Below are 15,928 nucleotides of genomic sequence, written 5' to 3'. Positions count from 1 at the left end.
GCTGTCTCTCTCTCTGTCTCCTAGAAATAAATAAAACATTAAAAAAAAAAAAAGAATAGGATTTTCTTCCATATACTGTATTTTGGATGGCCTTAGTTAAGGTTTCTTGACTTGGGTGTAATGGATTTCAGAGAATCATGAAGATTATTAAATCAGATCTAGGCAGGGGAGCCAGGGTGGCTCAGTTGGTTAAGCGTCCAACCACAGCTCTGACTTCAGCTCAGGTCATAATCTCATGGTTCCTGGGTTCGAGCCCCACGTCAGGCTCTGTGCTGACAGCTAGCTCAGAGGCTGAGGGCTGTTTCAGATTCTGTATCTCCCTCTCTCTCTGACCCTCCCCTGCTCATGATGTCTCTCTCTCTCTCAGAAATAAATAAAACATTAAGAAAAAAAATTTTTTTAAATCAGATCTAGGCGAAGCTGGAGCATTAAGTGATCCACCAAAACACAAGAACTGGGTTGAACGCAAGACATCACTTGAAATATGACAGGAGATATATCTTTTAAGTTGTTATCAATTAAAGGTTTTCAAAGATCAAACTTTAACATACAGAATAACAAGAAAATAACTAGGGGCGGAAATAAGGAGCATGTTGAATGATCAAAGGAGTAGGTAAGAAAAATGACTCTGCTCCTGTTTCTAAAACAGATGGACTGGGGAGATTTGATGTCAAAGCAAAGGTCATGTAGGTATAAGACAACCAAACTAGAACAAGGGATATTTGCTCATGAGTAAAGAAAAGAATGTGTGGCACTAAAGTAGTATTGATACCGGAGATCTAGGGGGTAGGGTCATTGAAATCTTTACAACCTACTTTCTGCTATCTTGTTTACTCCTTTTTCTTTCCCCCAAAACATCCAAAGTGACTTAGAGGTAGTGCAAAGGCCCCGAGACAAGGGGGGGGGGGCGTGTAAGAGGCAATGTGAAGTGGATTAAATATGATCTCCCTGTCACTGAATCCTGGATTTAAGAAAAAATAAAAATTTGTCATCCAGCACCTATTTGTGTGATGTGGGATCCAGAACGCTCAGGACTTGGCAGGGCAAACTGTTTAGTTATGTTGAAGGGCAGTGGCTAGAATACTGAGTCGTGGGGACCTCTACTCTTTTCTTTTCTAGGTCTCATCCTCAGCAATTCCCAAAGCGGGAACACGTTTTATAAGGAGTAAGGCGAGGTCAAGGGAGCAGACGCGCGCACTCCGAAGGAAAACTGCAAGTGAGTGCCGATCCTAGCAAGCAGTCAGCACGGCTGGAGCAAGGGCGCAGAGTGACATTGGCACGGACGGGAGACACAGCAATGGGTCAAATCCGAGAGCCCTGGGAGCCACGGAAAGGACTCAAGGAGCGTGCACAGAACCCGAGTGCGTCAGTTCCCAGGGGGACCGTCTGAAAAACCGGGAAGCTGGAGACGGCTCCAGGGGAACCCGGAGAACCTTCAGTTCCAATGCCACGCCCCCCCGGGGCCGCCCAAAATTGGGAAGGGCGGACACTCTTTCCACTGAGATGGACTGAACGTTAGGGCCGCCCCTCCCCAAACTTCGCTTACTTGCCATTTACCGAGTTTAAAGAGTCCCCTCCTTCCCTACCCGTAGGTATGAAAGCGTCGCAGATACAGTTCCGGGTTACGCGTCAGAGCAAGGGGTGGTACCAATATTTCCAAACCCAGGCATCAAATCCCGGGCTTCCTCCCGCCAGTGGGGCGGGGTGGGGGGGAGGGAGAGAAAGCAAGAGAAAATGAACACCAATCAGAATGTAGACATGGAAGGCGTTCACACTCAGAACCAATAGGAGAACTGGGGGGCGGGGCCGAGGACGCCGGTTCGCTCTTCAGGTTTAAACCGCGGCGGCCAGGCGGTTAACTGCAGCTTCGGCGCTTGGGTGTGCTGTGCGCCTGCGCGAGCTGCTGGACGCTAACGGAAGCCTGCGGAGCTTCGCCCGCCTGGCAGCGGTACTCGGTGCGGCGAGCGGACCTCGGCGGGGCAGGTAAGGGGGTAGAGGCTGAAATAGGGGGTGCAAGGGCCCATGGCAGCCGGCTTCCCGCCGTGCGGAGAGTTCGAGTTCTGAAGAGCACGAAAGGGGAGTTTCCCCACTGGCGCGCCGTCTCACGCCTGACATTATCTCCCGAACACAGGTTTACTGCTTCCCAAGGCTGGGGTAAGCTGTGTCGTGCTGTGCCCTTGGCGTGCCTGAGCCCCCCGAAGTCACAGTGGGTGTCCGTGGCGCGCCCGACGCCCACTGCCAGCCCGGTGGCTGCCCTGGCTGGCACCTCCGTAGCTCAGAGGGCGGCGGGGGGGCGGTGTCGCCGCGGGAGCCGGGTTCCCCGGAGGCCGCCAGCTTCGGAGGTGACAACCACGCCCGAGGCCAGGTGGGCACCCGGTTGTCTTTGTTGTTCAGAGATCAGTCTTCCCAGCCCGTAGTTGCGCCCTTTGTGAATTTCTGGGTGTAACGGTGCGAGCGTGGGAAAACGAACCAAGTAGTCCTGCCCCAGATGATTATAAAGTTGATTTATAAAGATGATTATAGAGTTATACCATCCCGTTGTTTTTAGAAATAAATCCAAGAAGAACGATCGTATAAAGGAAAATACTAGATATTCCGCTGATCACAGATAACCATGAAAAAAAAGACCGCTTCATATTTGGGTTCCCTTCAGATATATTAGTTCTGAATTTATATATATGTAATTTTCATTATCGTTTTTAATGGATGCATGGCATTTCTTGCAGTGGCTGTGCTGTACAATGTGATATATAACCAGTCCCCTCACGATGGACACTTGTTTTTCCCGTTTCTTCATCATAAAATAGCGTGGTGGTGGTTACATGTGCCTATACATGTTTGCATTCTTGTTCAATTTACCTCCTTAAAATAATTCTTGGAAGTGGATTATGGCTTAGAAATTGTGGTGCAGTTTAAATTGTGATTCATAATGGCAAGCTGCCCTCTAGAAAAATTGATATCCCCCCATCTACACACACATACAGGGTGTAGGTTGCTTATTTCTCCACAGTCTGACTGGCATTGGGTATGGGAAAATCTTACCAATCTGAAAAGATATCTTAATATCTCTGTTTAGGTTATTAATGAGATTGAACATCTTTTTCTGTGTGTATTAGTCATTATTTCTTTGGTAAATTCTGTCTTGCCCTTATTCTGGTCCCCTTTTTTGGTGTGTTTTTACCTTTTAATAGCTTTCTAAGAGGAATTTGAATTAGTGATTTTGAACCTGTTAACACGTATTTTCCCCAGTTTATTGTCTCTTGAGTCACGGTTGACTTTTGCTGGGTATTTCATTTTCTCTTGTTTTGTTCATTGTAGTTCTTTGAGCTACTTTCTTACCTCCCGAGAGGTAGAGAAATTTGTTGTAACTCTACAGAAACCTCCCTGCAATGGTTAGAATCTAACTAGTATCCTGGTTTAAAATTCTCCCCTTTCACCCTTTAAATCCTTGTACTTGGAACTACTAAGGATGCCAAGTTGCTTAGGATTTTTGGAGAGAGGTACTATTGGGTATTTTGGTCAAAATTATCATATCTGCAAAACATAAGCTGCTCTAGCTTCTATGTGAAAGTTTCCTCCTAAGTAAAGGGAAAGAATTATTAGTTCTTTATTAAAAACAAAGAACTTATAGTTAGTTATCTGTGAGCTTTACTAAAGTTTGTATTTTACTATTTGCAAACACCCTTCTTCATACATTCAAAAAAAAAAAGGAGTGTGCCATAATTTAAATGCAAAGAAAATAACATGTTAATCAATCACTGTATAGTATAGTACATGTGATGTTAAAAAAAAAAATCTCTTTGGGCTTTAGTGTTGGGAGATCCTCCTAGCCCAGTGTCTTATTCCATTTCTGTCTCTGCTTTATTTTATCTTTTTAGTAGGTGGTTTTGTATCGCATGAACATTGAAATAAATGGTATAAAACCTCTCACAAAGCACCATTTTATTATTATTTTTTTTAATGTTTTATTTATTTCTAGGAGAGAGAGAGAGAGACAGCATGAGCAGGGGAGGGTCAGAGAGAGAGGGAGTCACAGACTGAAACAGGCTCCAGGCTCTGAGCTGTCAGTCAGCACAGAGCCCGACGGGGGGCTCGAACCCACAAACCGCGAGATCATGACCTAAGGGAAAGTCGGACGCTTAACTGACTAAGCCACCCAGGCGCCCCAGCACCATTTTATTTCTATACGTATCAGATATATATGTTACATATATGTGTTATATATTCATATATAATGTGGACAATCTCATTTAATTCCTTCCATTTTTCCAATAAGGAAAATAAGATCTAAGGTCTACTTTACTTCTGACTCCGTACCATGAGTCAGAAACTGAAATTTATAATAAATGTTACCTCCGATAACGTAAGTAATTTTGTAGTTACATTTTAAGATGCGTCATTGCTTCAATGATGATTCTCCTGAATGTATCTATGGTAACTACCAAAAAATAATGTCACTAAATGCTTATTCTTCTAGATTTGATAGTACAGCCTAATTAACCTTGAAAGGAGTTTATTTAAGATCTAAGACGCTGATCCTCTAACTCAGCTTGCTTCTAAGGGATCTCTATGGATGGTGTTTTAGTTAGTGTTTTTTGTCCCATGAATCATTTCTTTAAAGTTGATTTTTTAAAATAGTGATTTCTTAAACTCTGTTCTTTTCCAGGTTTTTCTTGAAAACTAATGGCAGTGGAGGTACATTGAAATAAGGTAGGAAATTGAAAAAAAATTAAATGCTTTGGTTTTTCCTTACATGTTTAAGTGAGGATATTTTACTATACTCAATGGTTACACTAAAAACAAAAGGATCCTGACATCAAAATTAAAGGGGAAGGCCATATATATATATACGTATATACGTATATATATATATATATACGTATATACGTATATATATATATATATATGTATATATATATATATGTATTTTTTTTTTAAGAGAGAGCAGGGGTGGGTCAGAGAGGGACAGAGGACCCAAAGCAGACTCCATGCTCTCAGTGCAGAGTGGAGATGTGGGGCTTGAACTCCTGAACCATGAGATGATGACTTGAGCCAAAACCAAGAGTTGGAGGCTTACTTGACTGAGTCACCCAGGTGCCCCAACAATGTTTTCAGCATATGTAAAAGGTTGTGAAGACGATGATGACTATGCAGTCGAGACCAACACTAGACTGATAAGCTTTGTAAGAGATGCTGTGCTTTACTGAGTTAGGCCATTTTTGGGTAGTATTGTGCCTGGCATAAACCAATGTATCAAATATTTAACAGACTGAATTTCTTACTTTTAATTTCTCTCTTAAAAATAAGACACTCAGGCAAAGCCCTTTATGAGAATTGAGAGGAGTAGTGAATATTTCATATGCTTTAAAAAAACTTTTTTTTAATGTTTGTTTATTTTTGAGAGAGGGAAAGAGAGCATGAGTAGGGGAGGGGCAGAGAGAAAGGGAGACCCAGAATCCAAAGCAAGCTTCAGGCTCCAAGCTGTTAGCACAGAGCTCAATGCAGGGATTGAATTCACAGAGTGCAAGATCATGACCTGAGCCAAAGTTGGATGCTTAACCTACTGAGCCACTCAGGCATCCCATTCATTTGCTTTTTAAAAAGACAGAATAAGAAGGGTGCCTGGGTGGCTCAGTCAGTTGAGAATCCTACTCTTGATTTCGGCTCGTGTATGATCCCAGGGTCATGGGATCGAGCCCTGCATTGGGTTCAGTGCTGGGTGTGGAGCCTATTTAAGATTCTCTTCCTTTTTCTCTCTGCCCCTCTACCCCACACTCTCTATAAAAATTAAACAGCATAACAAGTTAGACACTTGCAGGATCAGGCTTTAATGAATTTGAAACAAGGCACAGGTTTCCACACATATGTGAATCCATTTCACAGTTGTTTTTTTGCTTCTTCCATCTCTTAATCACTTTGGACAGGAATGAGAATGTTTGAATTCTCTTAGTGAAGCAAGAGCTTCCTTTATAGGGCTTAGTGTTCTTGGCTTGGGGTTTTTTGGGGGCAGTTATTGTTGTTTTGTTTTTTCAGAGTGCTGATGATCTGAAGTTTTAGGACTTATGTAGTACATATTTTCTTGTATTTCTTTTCTATCCACCTACCGCTCGCTGGTTATTACCTCCTAGATTCTGTTATGGTTAACTGATGCTTTTAATTTCTGTATCAACACAGATTCTCTTTGTTGGTTTCTCCAAAAGAGTATTTTCTTCCTCCATTGTATCATGACAGTCCCTTTTGGGTTTTGTTTCTTCCTCAAGGAATGAATGTGGGTGCTCAATGCGTCCCCTACGTACAAAATGCTGGATCCGGGATTCTAATCCTTGGCATTTAGGACGATCCATTAGTGGTTTATATGTGCGCATTTTCACTCCTTCTACAAAGGCACTGGTCTGCTTTATGACAGATGGCTTAACATTTCTCCATTCTATCATTCCATCCATCTCCGGTCCTATAATATATACAATCAAACGTAACCACAATAGAATCACCTCCACACTTTACATAAATGTACTACTCCCATAACCCCATATAACTTTGGTTCTGGTAAATAATTGTATCTTAGGAATTCCCCTCATACCTGTACCACAGGGCACTGCCACAGAGTCCAGTCCTTGTAGCATGCTGTACAACATGTGAGTTTTCACAGCATGATTAGCCCATAGTTGTTGGAGGTGGGTGACATTGAACTCCTGAACCTCTCGGTCATAAATCCAGTTGATATTTTCAAACTTACAGTCATACAAGACTAGAGGAAATTCTACAGCCATACTAGAGAGAAAAAAGAGACAAGAAACAGTATGAAAGTACACAGCAGCCATCCAACAGTTTTTTAAAAACAAGTTGGGAGGGAGGGGTAGTTGGGTTGAAAGGAGGGGAGGGGAAAAGCTTTGTCAGTATTAACAGATAAGAAAGTAAAAACACCATCCCTGACCTTGAACAACTTTATAATTAAAAGACAAAAGAAAAACAAACCATGAATCAACTTGTTAGGCCTCACTCATAATGCTATAACATTATTTTTTACATTTTTCCAAACCTGTTAGCTTTGCACAGAGGCAGTATCGTAGCCAATGAGGTTTATCCGAGGCGCTATTACTGCTAATTGAAACGTGTTTCCAAACTTGTTAATTTTGTATAGTATGAGGTAAAAACTAGATTTCACTACTTAGGAATGAATTGTTAGTCTATCTAACCTCAGTCTAGTCTCAAAAGTCTGATTATTCTTTATACCTTTCCTACCATTTCAGACACTGAAATTATGGAAAAACTTAAAACAGTAGTATGACTGCCCAGTACTATGAAGCAAGGAAGATTTAATATGAATAGTTTGAATACTCACTTTTAAACTTCACCAGAACCTAACAATAATACCATTAGCATAAATTCAGGGGAAAAAACATTTAGGAATGAATGTTATTTTATTTAAGGGGACTGGTCCACATACCTGTTTCTTACTAATGGGATAGAACGACAAGAGGAGAAAAAGCTAGCCCTCCTGCATATTCATGACATTCTCCAAGTTAGATTAAAAGCTTCATGAAGACAAAATAAAATAGTGACCTAGTTAATTAGACAGTTGTTGGAGAGGAAGATATGTTAACCTTTAATTTTTTAAAATATTTAATCTACTTAAAAATATTCTAACAGCAACAACTGTCTTTTGTTTTTAACATACCTGTATTGAGGTTTCTGGGGGTTTTTCTCTACGTTCAGCAGCTCATCAATAATCTCTGGCTTCTCCATTCCTTGGCCAATCAGAAAAAGGATAGCCATCATGCAGCGGACTTGATGATAAAGGAATGCCTGGCCTGTCACTTCAAACTGACATAACTGGAAGGGTTCCTGCCATCTCTCCGTATCCAGGGTCTGGCCCACTAGCTGTACTTGAGCAGACAGAATAGTCCTCTGAAAATTAATCACTCCGTTGGCTACATCCATTTTACATAAGTTCCTAAAATCATGTGTGCCCACGTACTTCTGAGCTGCATCGTTCATGGTCACGATGTCTAAATCAGCATAAGGGAAAAAATAGCGGTAAGTCCGCTCAAGACAGCTGAACCTAGCACTGAAGCTGGGTTCCACAGGGGCCCAGGCCAGTACACGGATGTCTGGAGGGAGTACCCGATTGAGAATGTGGGTATAGCGGATCTCTTTAGCAGCATCATTGACTTCATCTTTTAAATTAAGATCCTCTGAAGCCCTGTCCTTCGGAAAGTGAGAACGAAGGTCAAGAGAAATCACCTGCGGGATGAAAGAAAGATGGTTGTTTTAAAGACACCATCTGAATCCTTGGTATGTGCGCCTAGACTATATGGGTATCGCTTGCTTTAAGAAACAGTATAGTGGCCCTTACCTGTCCAAAGGCACTAACTCCTTTGTCTGTTCGCCCACACCGGTGATAGTTGGATGTCTGTCGGCTTTCTACTAGTCGAGTCTTGGTTAGAGCCTCAAACAGTTTCTCTTCAATTGTATTGTTTGTGTTTTCCTGACTGGCAAAGCCCTGGTATCCCCAGCCCAGATAGGCTATCTTTAGAGCTACATGTCTTCGACCATGAGCGCTGAAATCAAATGCACGCTTCGCTTTTCCAGCTCCTGAAGAATGTTCTCTCATGTTTGAGTCTTTGTTGTTGGCCTGTTCTTTTTTAAGTCTTTGTACCTCCTGCTCCAGTTCCTGTACTCTTTTTAGGAGTTTCTCAGTCTGGATTCTGTCTATGTCATTTTCAGCCATGATAAAAGACTACCAATCCCAGGGATAAAGAAATCACATAGGTCCACTCTACCTGAAAAGAGAGTAAAAGGATACAACTGTTTCAATGTGGATTGATTACTTGGTGATGTCCATATCATTCCATCATAGGCAAATAGTACTTAAGATTTAACTTAATGCCTAAAGGATATATTTTGCTTCTGCCCAGGGAGACAAGCATTAACTTAATTGCTCTGAGTTGATCATCCACAGATCCTGTTCTTTTCTATCCTCTGCTGGCCAGTTCACAGGAGAAAAGGAGAGGAACATCAAGAAATGGACTGTTAAAGTTTGGTCAAAATTTAGAGAAAATATCTGTAGATCCCATTTCTCTCTCTGCTTCATTAGCTGTGAAGATTAAAGACTCATGTTTTTGATATTTTTTCCTTAAAACATCTCCTTTTGACTGCTTGTCACTTGTCTAATCTTTCTAATCATAAAATCTGTTCATATGGAATATATATGTCTACTCAGTTTCTATTGCTTTCCAATATTTCATATAAAATTAGTGGCTTGTATGTTGTCTTCTAACACTCAGTTCTGTCTTAAAGGTGCCTAGCAGAAGCTAGCCTGATTGACGAAGCTTGTCAATGATTGTACTTCATATTGGAAGTAGAGCCTGAAGTCAAGATTTTCCCACTCTTAAGTAGTTTTGATGGCAGAGAGAAGGTAATTAAGCATCATGATCCTTTTTTAAAGTCAGATTTATGCTCTATACCTCTAGCAGTTAGAAAAGTCAGTCTGGAAAATTAAGATGTTGCAATTCCTGACGTATTTGAAAAATCCAGGGATGAATATACTACATTCTTAAAATTGGGACAGTATTATATTAGACAGTCTAAAACTGATGGCCACTTTATTATGGATTGTCACCAAATGTATTCTAAGGCTATGTTATCTGGGTAGCTCATTTCGTTTTTGGCGTTTGAGAATTCTGTAGCTATAATAGATTAAAAGTTTAAATATAAAAAAATGAAACTATAATAAATACTAGAAGAAAACCTTTCTTTTATAGTCTTGGAATGTGAAGGGCTTTTCTATGTAAGATACTAGAGAAGCCTAGAAATTACAGAAAACCAAAATATGTGATTACTTAAAATTAAAAGTTTCTACTAGCAGAAAATAAAGTCAAAAGGTAAACAACAAACTGAAAGAAAAATAAGTATGGCAAAGCTCAAATTTGCTTGGCATAGAGTATTTTTATGAATATATACATCTGTTATAATTTAAGGATCAATAAGAGAAAGTCCAACAACCCAAGAGACAAATGGGAAAGAAAAAGCATTTCATACAAAAAGGGGGAAAATAGCTTATAAAAGTGTATGACAAGTTGTTCAGTTCTACTCAGTGTAAATGCCATTTATATGAGAACTATTTTTGATCAGGCCGACTGCAGAGAAGGTTTGGTAGTACACCACTTTGGAGACAGAATCAAGAAACAAGCTCTGAAAGATGCTGTCAGTCCAGCCTCTTCAGAGGGCAGTTGACAACATCTATCAAATTGAGCACTCCCACATCTTTTGACGCACCTACTCTATTTCTAGAAACTTTACATAAACATAGGCTTGCACAAGTATGTAAAAACTGAAAAGATACTTGTAACATTCGTTTTTCACAAGACTGTAAATTAAATTAGGGACTGAACGAATAAATTATGGTACTTCCATATGTTAGAATTCTGTACAACATTAAACAAAATGAAGTCCATGTGTGCAGATCTAGCTGGATCACCAAGACCATCTTTAAAATGGAGGAGAGTTGCAGGGCATCTGGGTGGCTCAGTCGGTTAAACATCCGACTTCGGCTCAGGTCATGATCTCATGGTCTGTGGGCTCGAGCCCTATATCAGGCTCTGCTGACAGTTTAGAGCCTGGAGTCTGCTTCGGATTCTGTGTCTACCCTCTCTCTTTGCCCCCGCCCCCCATGCTCTGTCTTGCTCTGTCTCAAAAATAAATGTTAAAAAAAAAAGTCTCAGGAGAATTGTATTAACATGCTTCTTTCTGGTATAAAAATGTACATGAATACAGAAGATTACTAAAGAAAGTATAAGAAACTGCCTTTCAGAGTGAGACCTTACTTAAAATTACCACGTGCAGTACAGCATAGGAAGTCTAGTCGTGACTATATATATAGTGTTGTAATAGCATTTTAGCTATACTTGTGGTGAGCTTAGCATAATCTATAAACTTGTCAAATGTACACCTGAAACTAATGTAACATCATATGTCAACTATATTTTAATTTTAAAAAATTCCCATGTGCATATACTAGTTTTTCAGTTTAAAAAGAAAAATTGTAGGGTATAAAAAAAAAAAAAGAAAAAAAAGTGTAGGGAGACAGGAATTGGCAGTACCTATCCTAGATCCAGTCGGGAAACTAGCATTGGGCATTTGGTTGGCTGATTGGGGTTTAAAAGTTAATTCAGTGACAGGGTCCTGAGATGAACAGACTTACCTTGGCAACTGAAGATGTATTAAAATTACTTAAGCACAGGAATGGTTATGTGCATAGCACTGCTTTGTGATGATTTTGGATTAAATCACTCATAGGTAAAAGCAAGGACTGAAGCCTGACTGCCTGAGTTAGACTTCCAACTCCATCACTTAAAAGCCTTATAACCTTGGGCTAGTTCTTTAATCTCTTTATGTCTCATATTACTCGTCTCTGGAAAATCGGTTATAAGAGTACCAGCTCCCTCACAGGATTACATAATTAGTAAATGTTAAGTACACAGAACAATGCTAGATACATAAAGTGCTCTTCTCAGTGTAAGTTGCATAATGTACATTAAGCATCATGTCCCAAGCTTTTTTTTTTTTTTTTTTTAACGCCAGAACTCACCTGTCCTGTCCTAGGAGCTACTATAGGTAGCAGAACTCTGCCAGGCATTAGAAAGTGGGAGCAAACCAGAAGAGTGGAAATGAAAGCAGGTGGTGGATTTTCTGGCACTGACTTAATACTCCAAACTGCTACCATACTACCCTGTACCAAATTCTATATTTTATTAGAGAACTATTACATTTATGATTGCCTTAGCCATTCTTTCTCCGTTTGACTACAATAAAATAATAAACACAAGAAGGGAATGAACAATTTATGAGCTGGGATTTATCAGAAAACTGATGAGTATTTTTTCTTGCAGAAGGGCCTATAGTGGAGGAGAAGCAATGGAGGAACTCATGGGACCCAGTGGACAAAAATGGGCTGATATGGATCCGGAAGAACGAATGCTGGCAGCTGCTACAGCTTTCACCCAGATCTGTGCGGGGCAGGGTGAGGGAGATGTCCGAAGAGATGCCCAGTCTATGCAATACGACCCCTACAGTAAAGCCTCAGTAACCCCAGGGAAGCGACCTCTCCCTGTGCCACTGCAGCACCCACATGTAGAAAGTAATGCCACTTCAGAAATAGTCTCAGAGGCCTCCCAAAGACTCCGAAAGCCAGTGATGAAGAGAAAGGTGTTGCGGAGGAAGCCAGGAGGGGAAGTCTTAGTGACAGATGAGTCGGTTATCAGTGAATCAGAGTCCGGTACAGAAAGTGATATGGACGTCTGGGACTTGAGACAAAAGCTGATGAGTCTGCAGTTCCAGGAAGACAGGGAATCCCCAGTTGACATTTCACAAAAATTTAATTTACCACAAGGAATTTCTCAAGATGAGCTCATGTGCTATCTACGAAGAGAAGGAATGGCCGCTCCAGCTTATGAACAAGACCTGATTGTTGCCAGCCGACCAAAGTCCTTTATTCTCCCAAGGCTGGACCAGTTGAGCCGAAACCGGGGCAAGATAGACCGCGTGGCCCGATATTTTGAGTACAAACGAGACTGGGACTCAATGAGGTTACCTGGTGAAGATCATAGAAAGGAATTACGCTGGGGTGTCCGAGAGCAGATGCTTTCTCGAACAGAACCCCCGCCCAAGCCCCAGCACATCTATGTTCCTAACAATTACCTAGTGCCAACTGAGAAGAAAAGATCTGCCCTTCGTTGGGGCGTTCGTTGTGACCTTGCAAATGGGGTCATGCCCAGGAAGCTTCCCTTCCCGCTTTTTCCTTCTTAAGTGTTTTTTTAACCTCTTTTATGGGATTGTTTGGGGGGTAGCCTGGTTCCTTCTTTCTCTCCTTTTATTTAAGTAGAAACAACTACCTTGAAAGCCCATGGAACATGATAAAGACGTCATCTATCACTGGTCTTTCCTAAGTCAAAATCCCGTTGGTATCAAATGCTACTTTACTTCCAAATGACCACTCTCAAATCCAGTAATTGCAAGAGAAATCATGCCAGAGAAGGAAAAACAGGCCTTGTCTTTCCACTTTATCAGATAGCACTATTTCTGTTCTATGCTGTTTCTAACCTTTGGCCGATGTGTGAGTTGCTGTCTTTAAAGTTGCTGGGTGTTAAGCTTATTCATTAAAGAATTTTGAAATTTTTTGAACTTGATCTTATTTTTACTTACTACTTCCCAAAATAAGATGATCTCAAAACAAGGTTATGATTCTCCCTCCAATCATTACTTCCATCATACTCTCACTGCTTAAATAATGAGAGCCAGAGGATGGGAACAAAAAGCTGTCCTTTATGCATACAGTCCTAAAGGAAGGAAGGAGATTAACAACACAGATATCCTCCAGCACTAAAAGAATATAGTAAATCCAAAAAACTTAAGTGATTTTCAACAGACGCTCAGTAACAGTGCTATATGTGTAGGATTCTAACCCAAGTTTTATTCCAGAATTACTTCAATAATATATTGCCCTCCAATTATCACTTCTAGAATACCATGCTTTTCGTAATTTGTCACTGAGGTTTTCTTTGAAATTATGCCTGTCACTTGAAGGCTAGTCCCTCTATGAAACAACTTAACTATGAATACTATCTAACTAGATGCAGATACAAATATCCAAGTGAATTTGGCCTATTTGGGTACAGACCAAAATGCTAATTCTGTTCACCTTAAATTGGCTCTATTCTTGATGCTTCCAATCCAACAGGGAACATCTAAAATCTGGAGGATGTCATTTGTAGCATTTGAAGCCATTACAGTGACAGAAATAATTTGCCTGTTTAGGGAAAACAGCTGTGTGACATAAAAATGAATAACGTTGACCATTCCTATATGCTAAAATATATTTTCACCAAAATATCTGGGCCACATTTGTCCAGTTCCACTGGAAGCATTTATCAGGGAAAGAATCAGTGACTCAAAGATAGATGTGGGATATGCTCACGGCAATTAAGTAAAAATTGAAAACTATCCCAACAGTAGTGAAATGATCAGGAATATTATCCTCTGAAAATAATGGGAAGCTATTGACAAAGTGCAAATTAAGTGAAACAAGCTGTAAACTATACAGTATGACCACAGTCATATACACAAAGCACAAGAAAAAAATCAAAACCTTACTGGGCAGTGAGATTAAAGGTAGTGTTTACACCGCTTATTTAGGAAAAAAAAAACTTGAAAGCATTTTATATGCAAATTGCACCAATGACGTCCCTTTATATTATCTCAAAGCCCACTATCAACCCAAAAAGTTTACAGACTACCTAGTTTAACCCTTTTTTCACCAGAGAACTAGACCAAAGGCCTTACGCAGGTAGTAAGATTTGTGGCAAAAAGAGGACTTGGGTCCAAGACTCCTGACTATGTGCAATGCTTCCTCCAGCACACGCAACGCCTGGAAAGGGGCTGCCAAGTTACCACAAGGAGGGAAGTCGTGTGTGCGCCGAGTATGGACTGTACATATAACCAGATATCGCTGGGGTTTTAATACATTTTTTGAAGTTGAAAAAATTTAAATCTCAAAATATTAATAACCAATAGGGTAGCAGAAAGAGTTATCCATGATAAACTTTATTTTAAACCAAAAAGGGGAAGGAGGAATAGCCAAGGTTCAGGAGACACGCACTATGATCACTAAACAGTAAAAAGCAATGGCATGGAAAGCTATCTCCCAATTTGGAAATAAGTCGCCACACGTCCCTCTCCACCTACTACTGGAATCCCGACCTGTACTAGTATTTAGTTTTGTGACCAAACAAATTCTGAGGAAGCAGAGACTTAACTCCACAGTCCAAAGGCCTTCTAAGTAAATTGAATTACAAGATGTTCCTACTGCTGCGAGTCTATACCAGGAACATCAAGCACCAGATACAAAAACAAGGGTCCTAAGCGAGATCCCATGGCCACCCACCAGTGCCTGCAAAAACAAGGGGAAGCGGTGGAGAAAAAGAACCATCCAGCTGTTTATCCACTGATCCGTCCCTCTTTGTAGAACCCAGCAGATAATTCATCCCCAAACCCCCTTACTTACCTTCCGGTTGCCGACCACGCAGCCTTTCGCGAGACAGGAAGCTGTCACTTTGCGTCTTCTGCGCGCGCGCCCAGGGTCTCATGGGAGATGTAGTCTACCCTTGTGGGAAATGTAGTTCCAAGAGACCGAGGTGCAGGCTTGACGCTAAAATCTGCCTAATGTTTTCTTGCTGGCCACAACTTCACCTCCGACAAAGCAGAATCTGGAGCCTATGCTAATACAAGAATAAAATATAGGATAAATTCTAGTGCGATAAAATAACGGAAATGCAGTTTTTCAAGTATCTGCTATCTGTATACGAAAGCTAACATTAAAGAACCTGGCTCGACTTTATACCTACTTAAATTAAAAGAAAGGTACCCGTTGTAAGACAAAAACATTTGCTATTAGAATCCACATATAAAGGAATTTGATAACCTCAAAACGATTAAGGTGCCTGAGAGTGCCCGAAGAGAGCTGGGGAGTCGTGCTTCAGCACCACGGAGAGATCATAACTAGGTTTTGGTTTGTGGGTTTTTGCAGAGATGCTGATCCAAATCTCAAGATTCCAGTTAGAAAACAGGTAAATCTGCTTCTTTTGTCCAAATTTAGCAGTCAGTAGCACAGGGAACCTATCCTGGATAATGCTGATGCGGATAAGAGGTGGAGGTTTTACCTCAAGGAAAAGAGTTTCCTCAGGATTGCTTTAGCAAAGGGCACATAACAGAATTAAAATTAAAACAAGCCGGTATGCGGAAACATCACAGTATTAGAACAGGAGCAAAAATTAGAACTTGAGTAACTTCACTCCCCCTTCTCATCTTTCGCATTTGAATTGTCAGATGAAACTCATTCATTCTGCGCCTTTACTGTCCTATGCAATTCTCT

General features: G+C 40.8%; 2 protein-coding genes and 1 non-coding gene across 6 annotated transcripts; 2 read left to right on the top strand and 1 right to left on the bottom strand.

Moving 5' to 3' along the window:
- The first annotated feature begins 1,871 nt into the window (after positions 1–1,871).
- Positions 1,872–13,182, top strand: HYLS1 (HYLS1 centriolar and ciliogenesis associated). Of its 3 annotated transcripts, XM_039254898.1 has the most exons (4): positions 1,872–1,983; positions 2,132–2,365; positions 4,667–4,710; positions 11,892–13,182. In XM_039254898.1, the coding sequence occupies exon 4, from the start codon at positions 11,917–11,919 to the stop codon at positions 12,805–12,807; it is 891 nt and encodes a 296-aa protein (XP_039110829.1). In that variant the 5' UTR covers positions 1,872–1,983; positions 2,132–2,365; positions 4,667–4,710; positions 11,892–11,916; the 3' UTR covers positions 12,808–13,182. The 3 variants fall into 3 exon arrangements, with proteins under 3 accessions (XP_039110829.1, XP_039110828.1, XP_039110827.1); XM_039254897.1 differs by lacking the exon at positions 2,132–2,365; XM_039254896.1 differs by lacking the exons at positions 1,872–1,983; positions 2,132–2,365; positions 4,667–4,710 and adding an exon at positions 9,288–9,418.
- Positions 5,808–15,099, bottom strand: PUS3 (pseudouridine synthase 3). 2 transcript variants are annotated; one of them, XM_039254894.1, is made up of 5 exons: positions 15,062–15,099; positions 8,357–8,783; positions 7,679–8,244; positions 6,581–6,771; positions 5,808–6,451 (listed from the first exon to the last, which is right to left on the bottom strand). In XM_039254894.1, the coding sequence occupies exons 2-5, from the start codon at positions 8,729–8,731 to the stop codon at positions 6,141–6,143; spliced, it is 1,443 nt and encodes a 480-aa protein (XP_039110825.1). In that variant the 5' UTR covers positions 8,732–8,783; positions 15,062–15,099; the 3' UTR covers positions 5,808–6,140. The 2 variants fall into 2 exon arrangements, with proteins under 2 accessions (XP_039110825.1, XP_039110826.1); XM_039254895.1 differs by lacking the exon at positions 15,062–15,099 and adding an exon at positions 12,386–12,472.
- LOC120247122 lies at positions 7,045–7,188 on the top strand. The gene has a single exon (XR_005532227.1). It is a non-coding gene; the product is annotated as a U4 spliceosomal RNA (small nuclear RNA).
- Positions 15,100–15,928: the final 829 nt, after the last annotated feature.

This window comes from Hyaena hyaena, unplaced genomic scaffold (assembly GCF_003009895.1).
Source record: "Hyaena hyaena isolate Hyena2069 unplaced genomic scaffold, ASM300989v1 scaffold_500, whole genome shotgun sequence".
In the NCBI taxonomy this organism is placed as follows: Eukaryota; Metazoa; Chordata; class Mammalia; order Carnivora; family Hyaenidae; genus Hyaena; species Hyaena hyaena.
Note: the sequence above shows the minus strand (reverse complement) of the source record. Positions and strands in the feature narration are given on the sequence as shown.

Coding starts and splice junctions, on each gene's coding strand:
- PUS3 (XM_039254894.1), bottom strand. CDS start 8,731: ATGGCTGAAAATGACATAGACAGAATCCAGACTGAGAAACTCCTAAAA. Junction 8,245..8,356: donor GAGTTAGTGCCTTTGGACAG/GTAAGGGCCACT, acceptor TTCATCCCGCAG/GTGATTTCTCTTGACCTTCG. Junction 6,452..6,580: donor GGCAGTGCCCTGTGGTACAG/GTATGAGGGGAA, acceptor TATATATTATAG/GACCGGAGATGGATGGAATG.